At 44.1% G+C, this 15,343-nt stretch overlaps 1 protein-coding gene across 3 annotated transcripts; it reads right to left on the bottom strand.

Moving 5' to 3' along the window:
• Positions 1–6,460: 6,460 nt before the first annotated feature.
• On the bottom strand, positions 6,461–13,691 carry si:ch73-362m14.2 (NHS-like protein 2). 3 transcript variants are annotated; one of them, XM_053490849.1, is made up of 4 exons: positions 13,547–13,691; positions 7,445–9,467; positions 7,233–7,368; positions 6,461–7,142 (listed from the first exon to the last, which is right to left on the bottom strand). In XM_053490849.1, exons 2-4 carry the CDS (start codon positions 9,249–9,251, stop codon positions 6,878–6,880), a joined length of 2,208 nt encoding a protein of 735 aa, XP_053346824.1. In that variant the 5' UTR covers positions 9,252–9,467; positions 13,547–13,691; the 3' UTR covers positions 6,461–6,877. The 3 variants fall into 3 exon arrangements, with proteins under 3 accessions (XP_053346824.1, XP_053346825.1, XP_053346826.1); XM_053490850.1 differs by lacking the exon at positions 13,547–13,691 and adding an exon at positions 10,782–12,433; XM_053490851.1 differs by lacking the exon at positions 13,547–13,691 and adding an exon at positions 9,556–10,774.
• Between the last annotated feature and the right edge of the window lie 1,652 nt (positions 13,692–15,343).

Here is a 15,343-nt window from a genome sequence, read left to right as displayed (position 1 = left end):
TTGGTCCGTCTGGGGCTGCGTGCAGACGGAGGCGGGGCTTAGAAGAGAAAGGGAAAAAAAGAATAAAAGATGTATAATAAGAATAAGGACTCGGTGCCTACAGGAGCGGAGACAAAAAGGCAGAAGCTGTGTGTGTGTGTGTGTGTGTGTGTGTGTGAGATCACATCGAGCTCCAACACTGAGCAGAACAAAGGAACCCCGAGTCCGCTGAGTTATACCAGGGGTCTGGGTTTAACATGAGCACATTACAGTCTCACACACACACACACACACACTCTGTATTTATTTATTTATTTACTCATAAGAAACGCTTTATCTGTGTACATGTTCAGTTTTGTCTGTGTTTGAACTGATGTCATGTTTATTTCTGTTTTAATCTCAGTGACATCAGAATAAATCAGACCTGAGAATCCCACCGTGTCCTTCACACATCCTTATAGTCACACACAGGGGAGGAGACGGGGACACTGGACACCCGAACGGTCACCTGTCCATCACAGGGCCACGTGTGTATACACGCACAGAGGAGCCCAAAAACTCTATACACACTTTAACATGAAAACATATACACAACCTTATTGCAGTAGTATATATACAGTATACACATAGAGGAACCTGAAGAATGTACACACACTTTAACAGTTTGCCCAGAGCACTTCACCTTTCCACACTCATACACACCACATGCTCCTTCAGTACAGAATGAGTCACTTATGCCCACTGAGATGGAAAAGGATGAAGCTGAGTCCTGCACGGGTTTCACACCGAGATCCTGCAGGGTGGCTTCTTTAGTCAGGTGGTATAACCCACGTGCCCGCCCTAACGTCGCCTGGTCCTATGGAATGAAGAAAAGATGCTGGAAAATGCACTTTAATGTTTCCTGTTACATTAATAAGCCAGAGATAAAAAAAAGAAAGAAACTGAAGTCAGCTTTACTCGGTCTGCTTTCGAGGGCCAGGTCTCTCACAGCGGAGCCATGAGTTCAGATCAGCTCTGAGAGCCCTCGCTCCTCTGGGTTCCTCAGGAGACCTGTCGGGATCAGATTAGTCATTTCACACAGTTACATAAGACACGGAGGCAAGCTTGTAAGCTTTAACTTTGCCTCTGCTGGTTTATTCCATCCTTCACCAAACACTGGGGAACTTTATTCCTGCCGACGATCTGCAGAGTTCATGTGGGATATGAAGGAAGGGAGGCTTGTGTGATCGAGCACTGATGTGATATCCAAGAATTTTACTATAATTATATTATATTATATTATATTATATTATATTATATTATATTATATTATGTGATATTACGTGATATTATGTGATATTATAATAGCAGACTTGATGATTACACTTTATGTGCAGGTGATCCGCAGTGTAACAGTAGATAAGTCCTGAGTTCTGATTCAAAACTACATCAGAAGTTCAGTCTTTCTCTCTGGGATAAAATGATAGACGAACCAAGCCACACATAAATCTAGAATGATTGACAGTTCATTCATTAACTGATACCATGTGGAAGCCCCGCCCCTTCCACCATCTCACATGCTTACTGTACAACTGGACTTAAATCAAAAATTAAATAAAATATTTAATTATTTGTCAGAGGGACCGTACAGAATCGTGAAATGAATTTTTTTGCATATCCCAGTTAGGGTCAGAGCGCAGGGTCGGCCAGGACACAGCTTGGAACCTACAAGCTTCTGATCAATAACCCAGAGCTTTAACTGTTTGAGCCATCGCTGCCCCTGAGTTACTGCACACTCTCACTTTCTGTCACAATAAAGGGAGAATGTTTTGCGTAAAATAAATTCTATAAGTGTGTGTGAAAAAAAAAGATGAACATTTTGACCTAAAAGGTTAAATATTCTAAATCTAACATTTTGCGGACCGTATCTGTCTGTAAGCAGCTCCTGACCTTATAGTCGTAAAAATATTCCTCCTGAAATAGTGGAAATGCTCGAGAGTGCTGCAGGCTGTCAGCTCCGGGTGGAAAGTATCACACAAGCCCAGAGGAAAGTGTATGAAGGAAACTCCTGGCTATGATGGAGATGCCAGAAATAAACAAAGCCTAGTAAAAGCTTTACAGTCGATATATTTTCTGCAGAAGTCACACGTGGAGACGAGCAGACATAAAGGACGTGGGATCAGTAAACAGACTCTGTATAAAGGTGTATTCATGAAGCATCTGAGCCGCACTCCTGCTGCATCAGAGCTGCTTAATAGGAAGAGACGAGGATGAAGAGGAGCCGCCACTGCTCAGAGATACATAAAGTGTGTGTACTGTATAAAGGGTGTAACAGTGTGAACCTCCAGCCTCCTAACACACAGTATGAGTGCAGATCAATCCCTCTATCCATTATCACCCAGATGAGGATGGGTTCCCTGTTGAGTCAGGTTCCTCTCAAGGTTTCTTCCTATTACCATCTCAGGGAGTTTTTCCCTCAGCACCGTCACCCTCGACTCGTTCATCAGGGACGATCTGATCATTCTGATTCACACACACTCACAATCAAATTGAATTGAATTGAATGCAGTCCAGCTTTAACCAGCGCTCGGGATTCGCTCCAGTCACTGAGTTCAGGTTCCACATGAGTTTCATGATGTTCTCCTGAAGGTTGTACATCTTCATATCTATGAATATTTACATTTTTAACTGTAACATTTCTGGATGCTGTTTAAAATGTTTAAACCAATTCAAACGTCTTCTGTGACGTTCAGAGGACAAATATCTCCTACAACTGACCAAAACGTGGGAACCAAACACCAAGTGTGAGATGTGGACGTGAGGAACCACACAAACTGTTAAATACAAGAAGATAAATGAGGGCTACAGCACACCATCTCATGGCCGCACATCATACTATTTTGTCCTCACGTGACCACAGATCGATTTTTCTCCGAATGTCCTCAAGGGGCTCCGAAATAAACACCTTCCTTATAACCTGATGGAGTCCTTCAGCCTGCGCCGCTCACAAACACTCCTGAGATTAAACACAGAAGAAGCAGAAACTAGACTCCATATGATCATGTAGAGTTAGTGCTTCTGATTTAACACACACACACACACACACACACACACACACTCATCTGTCTGTATGTCTGTGAAAATAGTAACAGCGCCATCTTCAGTGCAAATCGTGTTTTTAAAAATCCTGTAAATATCCTGGACCTAACAGACCCGAGCCGTTCTATTTACTGAAGAAAAGACTGAGTTAAAACATAAAGATCTGTGTGGATTCAAACAGAAGAGAAATATTTTGTGTATTTATTGTTCAGGAAATTATTTCCCTCATTTTGCAAGTTTATACTGTATTGTATCAATTCAAATGAATTTTATTTATCACTTTTATGATTGGTTATTGTCACAAAGCAGATTTAAATAATAAATTATGTTCAATAATATTTTCAAGTTAAAGTCATAAAAAATTAAATGTTATAGTTTTTTCGTCACTTCACTTTAACGAAAACATCCTGAACTGTGACTTCAAAAACAGATATGTGTGTGTGTGTGAATGTTTATATTTGGCAGACCCTCTTATCCAGAGCGACTTACATCTTTATCTCATTACACATCTGAGCAGTTGAGGGTTAAGGGCCGCGCTCAAGGGCCCAACAGTGGTAACTTGCTGGTTGTGGGGTTTGAACCTGGGACCTTCCGAACCGTAGTCCAATGCCTTAACCACTGAGCTACACCTGGACCTGGTGCCCGTCCGTGAGCTCGAGGAGGATCTTCACAGTGGTGTGAGTGATGGAGATGCGATACGCTGCAGACCACAGTGACACACACACACACTCACACACACTCAGACTCACACACAAATAAAAATAAATCACCGAAAATAAAGCTGTGCTCTGTATAGCAGTGTCCAATTCTGTCCTGTCCCATCCTGTCCCGTCCTGTCCTGTCCTGTCCTGTCCCGTCCCGTCCTGTCCCATCCTGTCCCTGTATATATTTCCCTGTTGGTAGTAATTATTATTTAATTTTGAAGAATCTGATTGTCTGTTGTTTTCAGGTCTGGAGCTGTAGACTTTAACACACTATAACATTTTGCCAGCATTACACACACTGTAGTCTTTATTGTTGCTTGTAAAAAAACACAGACGGCGCAGCCAGAAAACTCACCACCTGATGTAACTAAGTGAAGAGTGAAGCCCCTCCCACTGGACCATTACTGCAGTGATTAATGTGTTTCTGCTGTAACATGTGATTTCACTCTAACTGATGCAGTCAGGAGCTTCTCATCTCTCACACACCACGTCTGAAGACACATCCTGTGGGCGGGGCAGAGATGGTCCTCTGTTCTATAAGGGTCAAATTATTGTCCTGCATCAAGCAAAGAGAACAACTAAAGCGATCACTGAAACTACTGAAATTGGGTTAAAAACACTGTAAATCACATTATTAAACCCTGGAAGGTTATAAGTGACCGTCATCTTTGGGGTGAAGCGATGCTCCCATCATGCATAGTGTCCACTGTACAAGCCTCTGGAGACAGTGTTATGATCTGGGGTTGATCAGTTACTCAGGTCTAGACTCTAGTAACGTTATGGGGCAATAAAATAAGGTCATGCTACATGGTGTAGTTAGCGCTGTAGCTAGCTGTGTGCATCTGATAACGGTGAGGATGAGCGGATTGTGTCTGTTATTTCTTCTATAAATGGCAAAAACTCCATCTAAAAGCATAGCGAGGTAAGTTTAGCTAATCTGCTTACAATAAGTGGCATATTTAACAATAATAATCTGTCATTTACAGGATATTTTATTTAACACTGAGCAACAAATTTAAAACATTTAACATTCAGTTACTCATCTGTCATCCTGTCCATCACCAGAGCAAACAATAAGGGTCTCAGAGCCGATCCTTGATGCAGACCCACCTCCACCTTGAACTCTTCTGTCACACCTACAGCACACCTCACCACGGTCTTACAGCTCTCATACACGTCCTGCACCACTATAACATACTTCTCGGCTTCACCTTCCCTAAGCACTTCGTACCTCCACAGGTATGTCATCAGGACCACCAACTGCCCTTCCACTCTTCATCCTCTTCAACGCCCTCTCTTTCATTTTTCTCATTTCATCAACTCTGTAAAGTACTCCTTCCATCTTCCCATCACCCTCCCGCCACCCGTCAGTACATTTCCATCTCTATCTTTAATCACTCTAACCTGCTGCACATCCTTCTGCACATAAAATCATACGTAATCACATTTCTGGAAGGAGTCTCCAGTATCAGTTCTTTGTAGCAGGCAGGAACTCTTCAGCACGGAGGAGTTTACGGCTGGCTGTGATTTTTTTTATATTAACTTTGGCGAGAATGAAAAGAACCTGGTGAGGGAACGAGTGTTTATAGCTGCTACAACATAAGCGACAACAGGAACTCAGTAATAAATAAAGAACTGTAGTCGTGGGCAGACTACTGTGGTGTGAGAAGAAGACACCACCTCAGGCTGGGATGGTGTGACACGGTTAACAGCAAGCGACACGAGAAAAAACATTTGAAGGTTTTGAATGAAACACAATATTAAAAAGGTTTGTAAGGAAGTGTCAATCAAAGACTTTATAAATAATTTAAATGCTGATCATAATTTGGGGGCAGTGGTAGCTTAGTGTGTTAAGGCTCTGAGTTACGGATCGGAAGATCTGCGGTTCGAGCCCCAGCTCTGCTGGGTTACCGCTGTTGGGCCCTAGAGCAAGGCCCTTAACCCTGTCTGCTCCAGGGGCGCCGTAAAAATGGCTGACCCTGCGCTCTGACCCCTGCCTATTAACAAGAAGCTGGGATATGTGAAGAATAAAGAATTTCACTGTGCAGTAATGTATGTGTGACGAATAAAGGCTTAACTTAACTTAACTTAACTTAATTTAAAAAAATTAAGTGAAAAAAATCAAAGGATTAAAAACATTTTACATTAATTAATCACTTATTTCATAAGATAAATTAGAATACATACTTCATTCTGTCTGTTCTGTTGATATAATTTCTGAAATATTTCTATATTATTACTTACCCAAGCCGAGGGAGGGAACCTGAGACCAGTCTGTCCATAACGCAGATAAAAGCTTCTTATATTTAACCTTATATTTAATGTTTTCTGTTTATATTTTATATTATCTTATATTTAATGACATTCAGAAATGTCATCTTCGAAATGAAGAGCGCTGTAGCGTGTTTGGGTTCTTCAGTCCGGCGTATCAGGTGTGTGTGCTGCACCACAGATTAGTCCGAGTGACCTGAAGATTATATTCATTCCTTCTCATTACTTTTGTGAGCTCCGCCTTCGATCTCACACGTTCCCTCACGTCCAGGACGTGTCGAATATTCCTCAGGGCATATTGATATCACTGAATAGTCACAGCTGTTTCCCCCCTTATTTATATTTTACAGCAGCAAACAGGATAAAAGACTGAGTTAGACGATGATGTTCAGTGCATCTTGTGTACAAGACAGACAAGTGTCTCATGTGGATATAAATTTAATACTTTGATAGATCTACAGTACGGTAAGTTCTGAAAACAGTCAATAATATACAGCATTACTGTGTGCTGTTTCACAAAATTCCACTCAAGGCAGTAGAGACAGATACAGTTTATAATATTACATAAAGTATAAGTAATATTTAGACAATATAAAGCCAGCTCTTTATGTTAACATTTGCAATTTGCAGGATATAAATATTTTACTCATTTTACACTTAATCTTAATCTTTAGTTACCAAAGTTTTAAAGGTTGAACAATATTCAAACGGTCACATTTCTGAAAATTTCAAACAGCAGGTGTTTTTAATATTTTTAATACAAAGCATATTGTTCACAAGCGTTAAGCGAGCAATACCGTGACAACGTGATATTCAGCCAAAACAGCATCGATGACAGCGACAGTTCACGGGCCGTGAGATTGCATCACATTGTGTTTTTTGTAGCCGGTCAGCTCCGCGGTGCCGCTAGCTGCAGGTTTCGAGCTCTTCAGAAGTTCCGCGGCTGACATGCGACTCCCGCAGCTGGCCTTGGCGCTTCTCGTCCTCCTCAGAAGAGCCATGAAGTTGTCGTTCTGGTAAGTGGACTTGGAAGCACCGGTGAGAGTTTGAGTCCCAAAGTCTCCCTGCTTATCTAAAGAGTCTTTGCGACCCAGGACTTTCCTTTTCGACCTGCCAGAGGATTATGAAATAATAAAGAATATTACACATGGAGGACCTCAGATGAGAGGACAAACGGCGCAGGTTAAATGTCTACATTACCTGTGAATGATAGTGAAAAGGTCCTCTGTTGTGTGAGACGAAGCCTTTTGAAGAAAAACCTCGTCCTCTTCGTTCACCAAATGAAGGCCGCCGATTTCTGGCACTTGTTCGTCCTCTTTATCATAAAACTCGTATTCTGGTGTAGAGATAAAAAAATTCAAGTTTAATAAAGATTTTTTTTTATTACGTTCTAGTTGTTGCAGATGACGTACCAGGTGCAATTGGTGGTAGTTTTTCGTCCACTGGTGAATGAGATGGAATGAGTCCGTACACCGTGACGTGGTATTCTCGTTGTGAACTCTCGGCCTTGGAATGATTAGGAGGCGACTCTACACGTCTCTCCGGCACAGACGTGTTAGCGCAGGGTACGTACACTGTATCGGGTCTCTTTGAAACCGGAGGAGCTGGTGCTCTTCTCTTCTTCTGTGGTTCTCTGGGTTTGGAGTCATTAGCAGTTTTGAAGGACAAGGCGTTGGTGTAATTAGTACTACACTGTGATTCTGAGCGAGGAGCCTCTCTCAGACTCTTATGAGATTGCTGCTTATGGTCACTACTGTCGTTTGATGAGGACGGAAGAACCCTGGGTTTAACTTTGTTAACCGTAGAATAAATGCTGCATTCGGCACCGGCGACTATCGGAGCTGCAGCAGACGTCGTGCCAGGATTAGTCACCACTGCTGCTGTTGCACAAGGAGGCCGTTTAGACACGGGAGGCTTGGGTGCTACAGGGGGTTTGTTTTTTGGGCTGTTCTGAGCATCAGCAGAGCCTGCGTCCCTCTCATTCTCCTCCTCAATGACAGCTGTGGAGTCCAGGTCCGTGCTGCTGACTGCACGCAAGCGCACCTTGTTCAGGTCTTCCTGAGTCACCACAGGCATTATCAGCATGCTGTTACTCATTCTCTGCTTCTGGTGCGAGGCGTCAGAGTAGCGGCGGTTGACTTTGTGCAGGGCGGCAGAAGGGTCAGGGTTCGGGGTGACCGCTTGGGTCTCAGGTAACTGCAGAGACAATCTTGATCGACAGTTTCGGACCTGTTGTCCAGGAACAGCGCCGGAAGGTTTGGGCCGCATTCTGCACGCTGCTGTTGTAATAGCGGTCTGCTGGGTGGGAGTCTCGCACTGACTCGAGTAGCCACTAGAGGGCGAGGCTGAGCCAGGTGGTTTGGTTGGGGAGGAGATCGAAGGTTGAGAAGGAGACGAGCGAGAAGACGATGGGGAGTTGTTACAGTCAGAGTTGTAAGGGACTTTTGCAGGTTCGTTTAGGGGATATCCTACGGAGGAATTAGTGCTAGACTTGCATGGCTCACTAGACCGTAGGTCTTTCAGTGGTCTGTGACTGGAGATGGCCTGATTCACTGGAACATCTCCCTGTGCCTCAGGAGTGACTGAGGTCTTCCCGGAGTCACCTGCTTCTTCTTTAGATAACGGAATGAGGTCCGGAAGAAGCATGGCATCATTGGGAATGTAGAGACTCTGTGTTCTACGCTCCGGAGGCATCACAGCTGAAAGTCTAGGCAGCGACACGGTCCGTGTGGGCGGGGCCGGTTTTGTTTTAGCTTTTCTCAAAACAATGCTTCGAGCCTTGTGCTGAGGCACTGCATCAGGGAGGCGATCGCTTCTCCTCACAGAAGTGCTGTCACTGCCGCTGTCGTCAGAGCTGCTGCTGGGATACGACAGGGCGTAGCTTTCGCACCGGCGCCGTGTCGCACCTGGGTTAGAGGTGATGGCCGTGGAAAGTGATAATGAACGTCTGTGGTGTTCCATCGCGCTGACGGGTCTGCTCCGGCGCTCCTTTTGCATGCCGCCTGTCCTGAGTGAATCTTTATCCTTCCTTCTGATGACAGTGACGTTAGAGGGTGTGGCCTGGCATGGTTCCTCTGGATCCTGGAACTGTGGGGGAGGTTTAATCACGTCAGGTGCCGAAAGGAAGGAGTTCAGCGTATCATCCCACTCGGGTGAAAACGTCGAAACATTTGGGCCTTTCCAGGTCTGAGCTGGACAAAACATGGTCGTGTGCTCCATTCAACTTCGGCTTTGTGAGACGGTTGTGTCAAAGCTGCCCTATTATCAGAGCCAAATAAATTCCATCAGGACATTTGTGACATTGTGATAATTATACATCATCCAGGCGCAGAGAGAGAGAGTCGGTCTGGTGCAGTAAATATTCTTCAGTAGTTATTTAATAGTTGCTAGAAGGTCCAAGAGATTAGATAGCAAGAGATGCCAATATTTTTGAGACTAGGAAAGAGAAGAGAAAAGAGAAAATATTAGTCTGTGTGGAGCTTTGTATTGCACACAAGTGGGTGTTCACCATGGCAACCGTTACCTGTTCATCCGTACCCAGGACTAAAACAGATCCAAAATGACTCTCACAGTAACTCTGAGATTTTTTTATAGAGCAAATGATGAGCTATTAAAAACCCCGAGTGTTAGCTGAGTCTGGGCAAAGAACCAGAGTAGATTGGAAACAGAACACTTAGATTAGACTTGAACATCATTCTCCGTCTGGATGGCGATGATCTATATCTGTGAATAACGTCTGATACTTCGCCACATGACCTGCAGGGTTGATATTAAAATTGCATAATTTATAGATTTTTCTACTTTTGCTCATCCTCTCTGTGGCTATACACACACACACACACACACACACACACACACACAAACTTTTATCCTGTAATAATAACTGTGTGTCAACAGAACAGATGAAGCCTCATCATAAGAAGAATCATAAGCGCGTTACATAAGAGACACCAGCCGCAGTCTGACACGACAGCAGTGAAACTTTGCGTTTCTGCCTCTTCGTATGGAAACGAGCAGCAGACGTTCCTCTGCTGCAGGATTGTTTGTGATGTGGATCCACATCATCATGTCAACTCAGTGCTTCCTCAACATCGCCACATCACTGCTGCGATTCAAACTGATGAAACGTCAAGTACAAAACCCGCAGACGCAGAGAGTCATTTCATCAATCTGTGGACCTTCATGTGTTATATATATATATATCTTATAACTAACTGTTTTCACAACAAAAACTTACAGCTTACGTCATCTAAAGATCTGAGCCTCTTTGAGCCCGAACGTGTTAAAGATGTAATAAATCATCGACTTTATTCGACCAAACACACACGCAGCTACATGTGCACTCACTAAAATGTCTGATGTTGTCTGATTACATCATCACAATATGAAGCCGTGTGTCTGGAGCACTCGCTCGTGGCTGCGACACACATCTCACAGGAATGTCGTATTTGAGTAAACACGCATGTCTAATGAAGGACATTATGAAACGCAGTAACTGTGTGATGCCCAAACACACTGACACCGCTGATCGCTAAGCTACGCACAAGTGAAAAACACACATAGATCCGGGCAGAGACACCGGCGGTATTGTCACAGTCACGGGTCACCTGGCCACGACACACACAATACTGCAGCATCATCCGTACGGCACGCACGCCGCCGCCTTGTTCCTGGAGAAACGTCTGTCTGTCCGGGGTTATTTGCACTGGAGCTAGATCGCGTCCCGTCCTAACAGCCCCTCTCACCTACCTTTCAGACGGCTCTGGAGACTCTGCTTGTTTTCTAACGCAGTTCCTACTTGTTCTCCGTCCTTCTCCCTCCCTCTCGCTCCTCGCTCCCTCTCGCTAACACTCACATGCTGTTTCCATGACGATATGATGTGGGCTACTTGCTTCCTCACTGAGTTCGTGAGGAAAGAAAGAGATAGAGGGATAGAACGAGAGAGAGGGGGGGTGAAACGATAGAGAGCAAAATATTACATAAACAGGCAAAACTATAAATTCCCTGCACTGCCTTTAAAAAAACACAGCAGCTGTATATCAGAGGAGGAGACGCGTCTTGTGTCTCAGGTGCACGGTCCAAACCCAGACAGAGGTGCAGTCTGATTCAGAAAACTGCAACCAAATAGCAGCAGAGCATAGCAACAGCGGGAAAGTCAGGAGTCCAGTGATGTCAGGAAGAGGTGTCCCATCTCACATCATCAGACGTCTCAAATCCACGGCCATCGACAGCAGCAGAGATTTACACTGGGCGTGGAATCGCTCCCGAGCTCATCGTCCTGATCGTTTCAGCGTGATTTCAGCTCTGATCTGTTCGATTGCGCTTTAGCGTGTCGACTCTGTTGTAGTGTTTAATACGAGGCTGTGGATAGGAATACTGTAGGTCATGAGTGTTACGCTGTAATAACACTGAAGGTTCTCACACACCGCAGATGTTCTGTCATAACCCAGTGAGAATGTGAGAAAACATGCAAGAGGTGAGAGAGAAGGACATGGAAGAGAGAGAGAGAGAGAGAGAGAGAGAAATGAAACTAAGGCCGCCCTTTTTTGAGTAATTTTGAGAAAGAACAATGTTTCAACTGCTATTTCTCCACAACAGAGGCGGTGGGGTGTGAAATGTATAATCATGCTGCATTGCACAATAGAGTTACATAAGCAATCCATCTCGCAAGAAAAAAAAAGATTTAGGTGGGACTGTTCAGCGCAGCAGAACTGCAGGCAGAGTGAAGTTGTGAGAAGCACGAGAGTCTGTTAGCTTTAATAAGGAAAAGAGGAAGAGGAGGATGAGGAAGGTGGGTGAGGAGATTTCATTTGTGAACTCCAATAAAGTTACAATTATTCCTTCAACCGGTTTTCTGAGCCGCGACACAGAGGAATCACTTCATGGTTCGGCATTTTAGACCACGAATGTTCACGCAAACAAAAGCTGTCTCTCGCGTGTTCTCTATAGCGTTTATCCTGTACGGGGTCGCGGGAGGCCTGGAGCCGCTCACCCCGGACGGGGGGCCAATACATTACCGGCGCGCAAGCAGGCACATGCATACACACTACGGGCAATTTGGAGAAACCCATCAGTGGACTCAGCGTGTGTCTCTGGAAGGAAACCGCGGAGAAGACGCAAACTCCACACAAACAGAGCGAGGGAATTGAACCCAGACCCTGGAGGTGCGAGACCACAATGCTAACCACTACATCATCATTTATACAGAGATTTACACGCAGTATGTGTTTTATTACTGAGTCCTTGTGTTGGTGAAACTCAGCAGATATCCACCCAAAAGGGAACTATTGACCTAACCCAGTGTAAGTGTGTATCCAGTGACGTAAACATTAAAGCACTTTCTGTAAGTCGCTCTGGAGACGTCTGAGAGCGTCTGCCAAACGCCTAAATGTAAATGTAAACCAAAAGGACTTAATGAGAATCGTCACTATCCAGGCTGCTGCTTAGATCAAAAATATAAAAAGTCTATATAAATAAAAGGAAGGTTACATGTCTGTACATTGGGTCAGAACTCTTACTCAAGGATATTTTTATGTCTTATACATAATTTATATACATTTTCTGTCTGTCAGAATTTGTTGCAGCGTCACATAAAACTGTACAGACGTTACTGAATCTCCTGCAGTCCTTAGATCTCTGTCTGAAGTTTAATCTGCACCATCAGTGAATCTAAATGTGGAGTAAAAGTGATGTTATGAACAGTTATGTGTGGGATTTAATAATCTACTGTAAAATAATCTACTAATGCGCTCCTGTCTCAATGTAAACAAACACCTGCACCAATAGATATTAATTAGAAAAGATAAAGTGAATATTTTGACTGGGATTAGTTCATATTTTCACTTTGGCTGAAATAACAGCGCTGAAGTGGTATAAGTGAATTTTAACACGCTGGAGTGGTTTTAAGACAAAACTTCATCTTTATCCTTTGATCTACTTTTTCCATTTCTCATCTGTGATTCACTCTCCGATTACCGAACAGGGAGTGTATTTGTCTGAGCACCAAAGAAGGACAACTTAGTGTAAACAAGGCGTAAGATACTCAACCTTACAGAATGGGATTTCTTTGTATTAATAAGTTAGACAGAGAGTTCTGCTGTACAGAGAGACACACAGACATGGACGTGGGCTTCAACCTCAAATAATAATAATAATAATAATAATAATAATGATACAAACTCAATACAAACTCTGTGCGTTTTACCACAAGAAATTTAATAAAGTTATTCCCTCCCATGTTGTTGTTGTGTGCCTTTATATAATTAATAATATATATTTTTAATATTTGTAAATAAATAAACTCATCTAAGTCAGTTACATTTAAAGTTAGCAGCATTTATTAATGATTATCTCAGTTAAAAGCCTGGCAGGTGTTCCCTAATCAATAAGCCACTCTTACTGCTATTAATATATCACTAGCACAGAAAAAGAACCTGCATGGTAATATTATAGATGTGTGTGTGTGTGTGAGAGAGAGAGAGAGAGACTTAGAGTGTGTGAGTTGGTTATAGTACCTGCGGCAGCTGAGTCGTCACTGGGAGTTCTCCCGGCGGTGTGTGTGTGTGTGTGTGGTGCTGTGTGTGTGTGTGCTGTGAGGTGCTGGTCACAGGTCTGAGTGTTTGTACCAGTGCAGCTGCTGCATCAGCTCTTATTGTGGCCTTGTTTACGCTCCCTTAGATACGCTTTACCAAAATACCCATCGACTTCTCTGAACACATAAACCACAGACTCGGCTCCACCCTGTAAATAGAGGAAGTTCATGCCCTCAAGAGTTCAGAAAAATAACCCTAAGATATTACATGCAGATTTGGGTGGGCGTTCCGGGCACACACACACACGTGGGACATGGTGGGGAACGCTGCTCAGCGCAACACCCTTACACACAGCAGAACCTGAACACGGCTCGGGTCGGCTCGGGTCGAATCTCATACAGCACACAAAAATGTTAAAGTAAGACGACCTTCGAGAGTCATGTTTACCTCATTTCTGAGATTGATGAGATTGGATTTAGAGATACTGACATCTACTCCCATCTGTTACTCCGGCTGACAGGTCCATGACGGTCTGTGCTTCAGTCTCCCGAGTGTCTCGGGTCCGATCATCACTCCGCGGGGTCGCGTGCAGCGGTGAGGCCAGGAGCAGGTCAGACCCGAGTGTGAATTTCAGCGTTAACAGAAAGTGTTGTGTGTGAGATATTTTTCATTTGGTGTCCCGCACTTACACACACACCCAGACTCACACACACACACGCACACACGCACTTACACACACTTAGACTCACACACACACAGACTCACACACACACACTCAGACTCACACACTCAGACTCACACACACACACTTACACACACACACGCACTTACACACACGCACTCAGACTCACACACACACACACACTTACACACACGCACTTACACACACACACTCAGACTCACACACACAAACACGCGCACACACATTTAGACTCACACACACACACACTAAGTCAGACTTACACTCAAACACACAAACACACACACACTCAGACTCACACACACACTCAGACTCACACACACGCACTTACACACACACTCACACACACACTTACACACACACTCAGACTCACACACACACTCAGACACACACACACTCACACACACACTCAGACTCACACACACACGCAGTCTTACACACACACACACACTCAGACTCACACACACACACTTACACACACACGCACTTACACACACACGCGCACACACATTTAGACTCACACACACACACACTAAGTCAGACTTACACTCAAACACACAAACACACACACACTCAGACTCACACACACACTCACACACACACTTACACACACACTCAGACTCACACACACACTCAGACACACAAACAACTCAGACTCACACACACACACACACTTACACACACACACACTCAGACACACACACTCAGACTCACACACACACACTCAGACTTACACACACACACACACTCAGACTCACACACACACTCAGACTCACACACACACAGACTCACACACACACACTCAGACTCACACACATGCACTTACACACACACTCACACACACACACTTACACACACACACACACACACACTTACACACACTCAGACTCACACACACACTCAGACTCACACACACACACACTCAGACTCACACACACACTCAGACTCACACACACACACACACACTCAGACTCACACACACACACACACTCAGACTCACACACACACTCAGACTCACACACACACTCAGACTCACACACACACACACTCAGACTTACACTCAAACACACACTCAGACT

The sequence above is a fragment of the Clarias gariepinus genome, unplaced genomic scaffold (assembly GCF_024256425.1).
Source record: "Clarias gariepinus isolate MV-2021 ecotype Netherlands unplaced genomic scaffold, CGAR_prim_01v2 scaffold_33, whole genome shotgun sequence".
NCBI lineage: Eukaryota > Metazoa > Chordata > Actinopteri > Siluriformes > Clariidae > Clarias > Clarias gariepinus.
The sequence above is the reverse complement of the archived record's forward strand: the minus strand, read 5'-3'. Positions and strand labels throughout refer to the sequence as shown.

Coding starts and splice junctions, on each gene's coding strand:
- si:ch73-362m14.2 (XM_053490849.1), bottom strand. CDS start 9,251: ATGGAGCACACGACCATGTTTTGTCCAGCTCAGACCTGGAAAGGCCCA. Junction 7,369..7,444: donor ACTACCACCAATTGCACCTG/GTACGTCATCTG, acceptor TCTCTACACCAG/AATACGAGTTTTATGATAAA. Junction 7,143..7,232: donor CTTTTCACTATCATTCACAG/GTAATGTAGACA, acceptor ATCCTCTGGCAG/GTCGAAAAGGAAAGTCCTGG.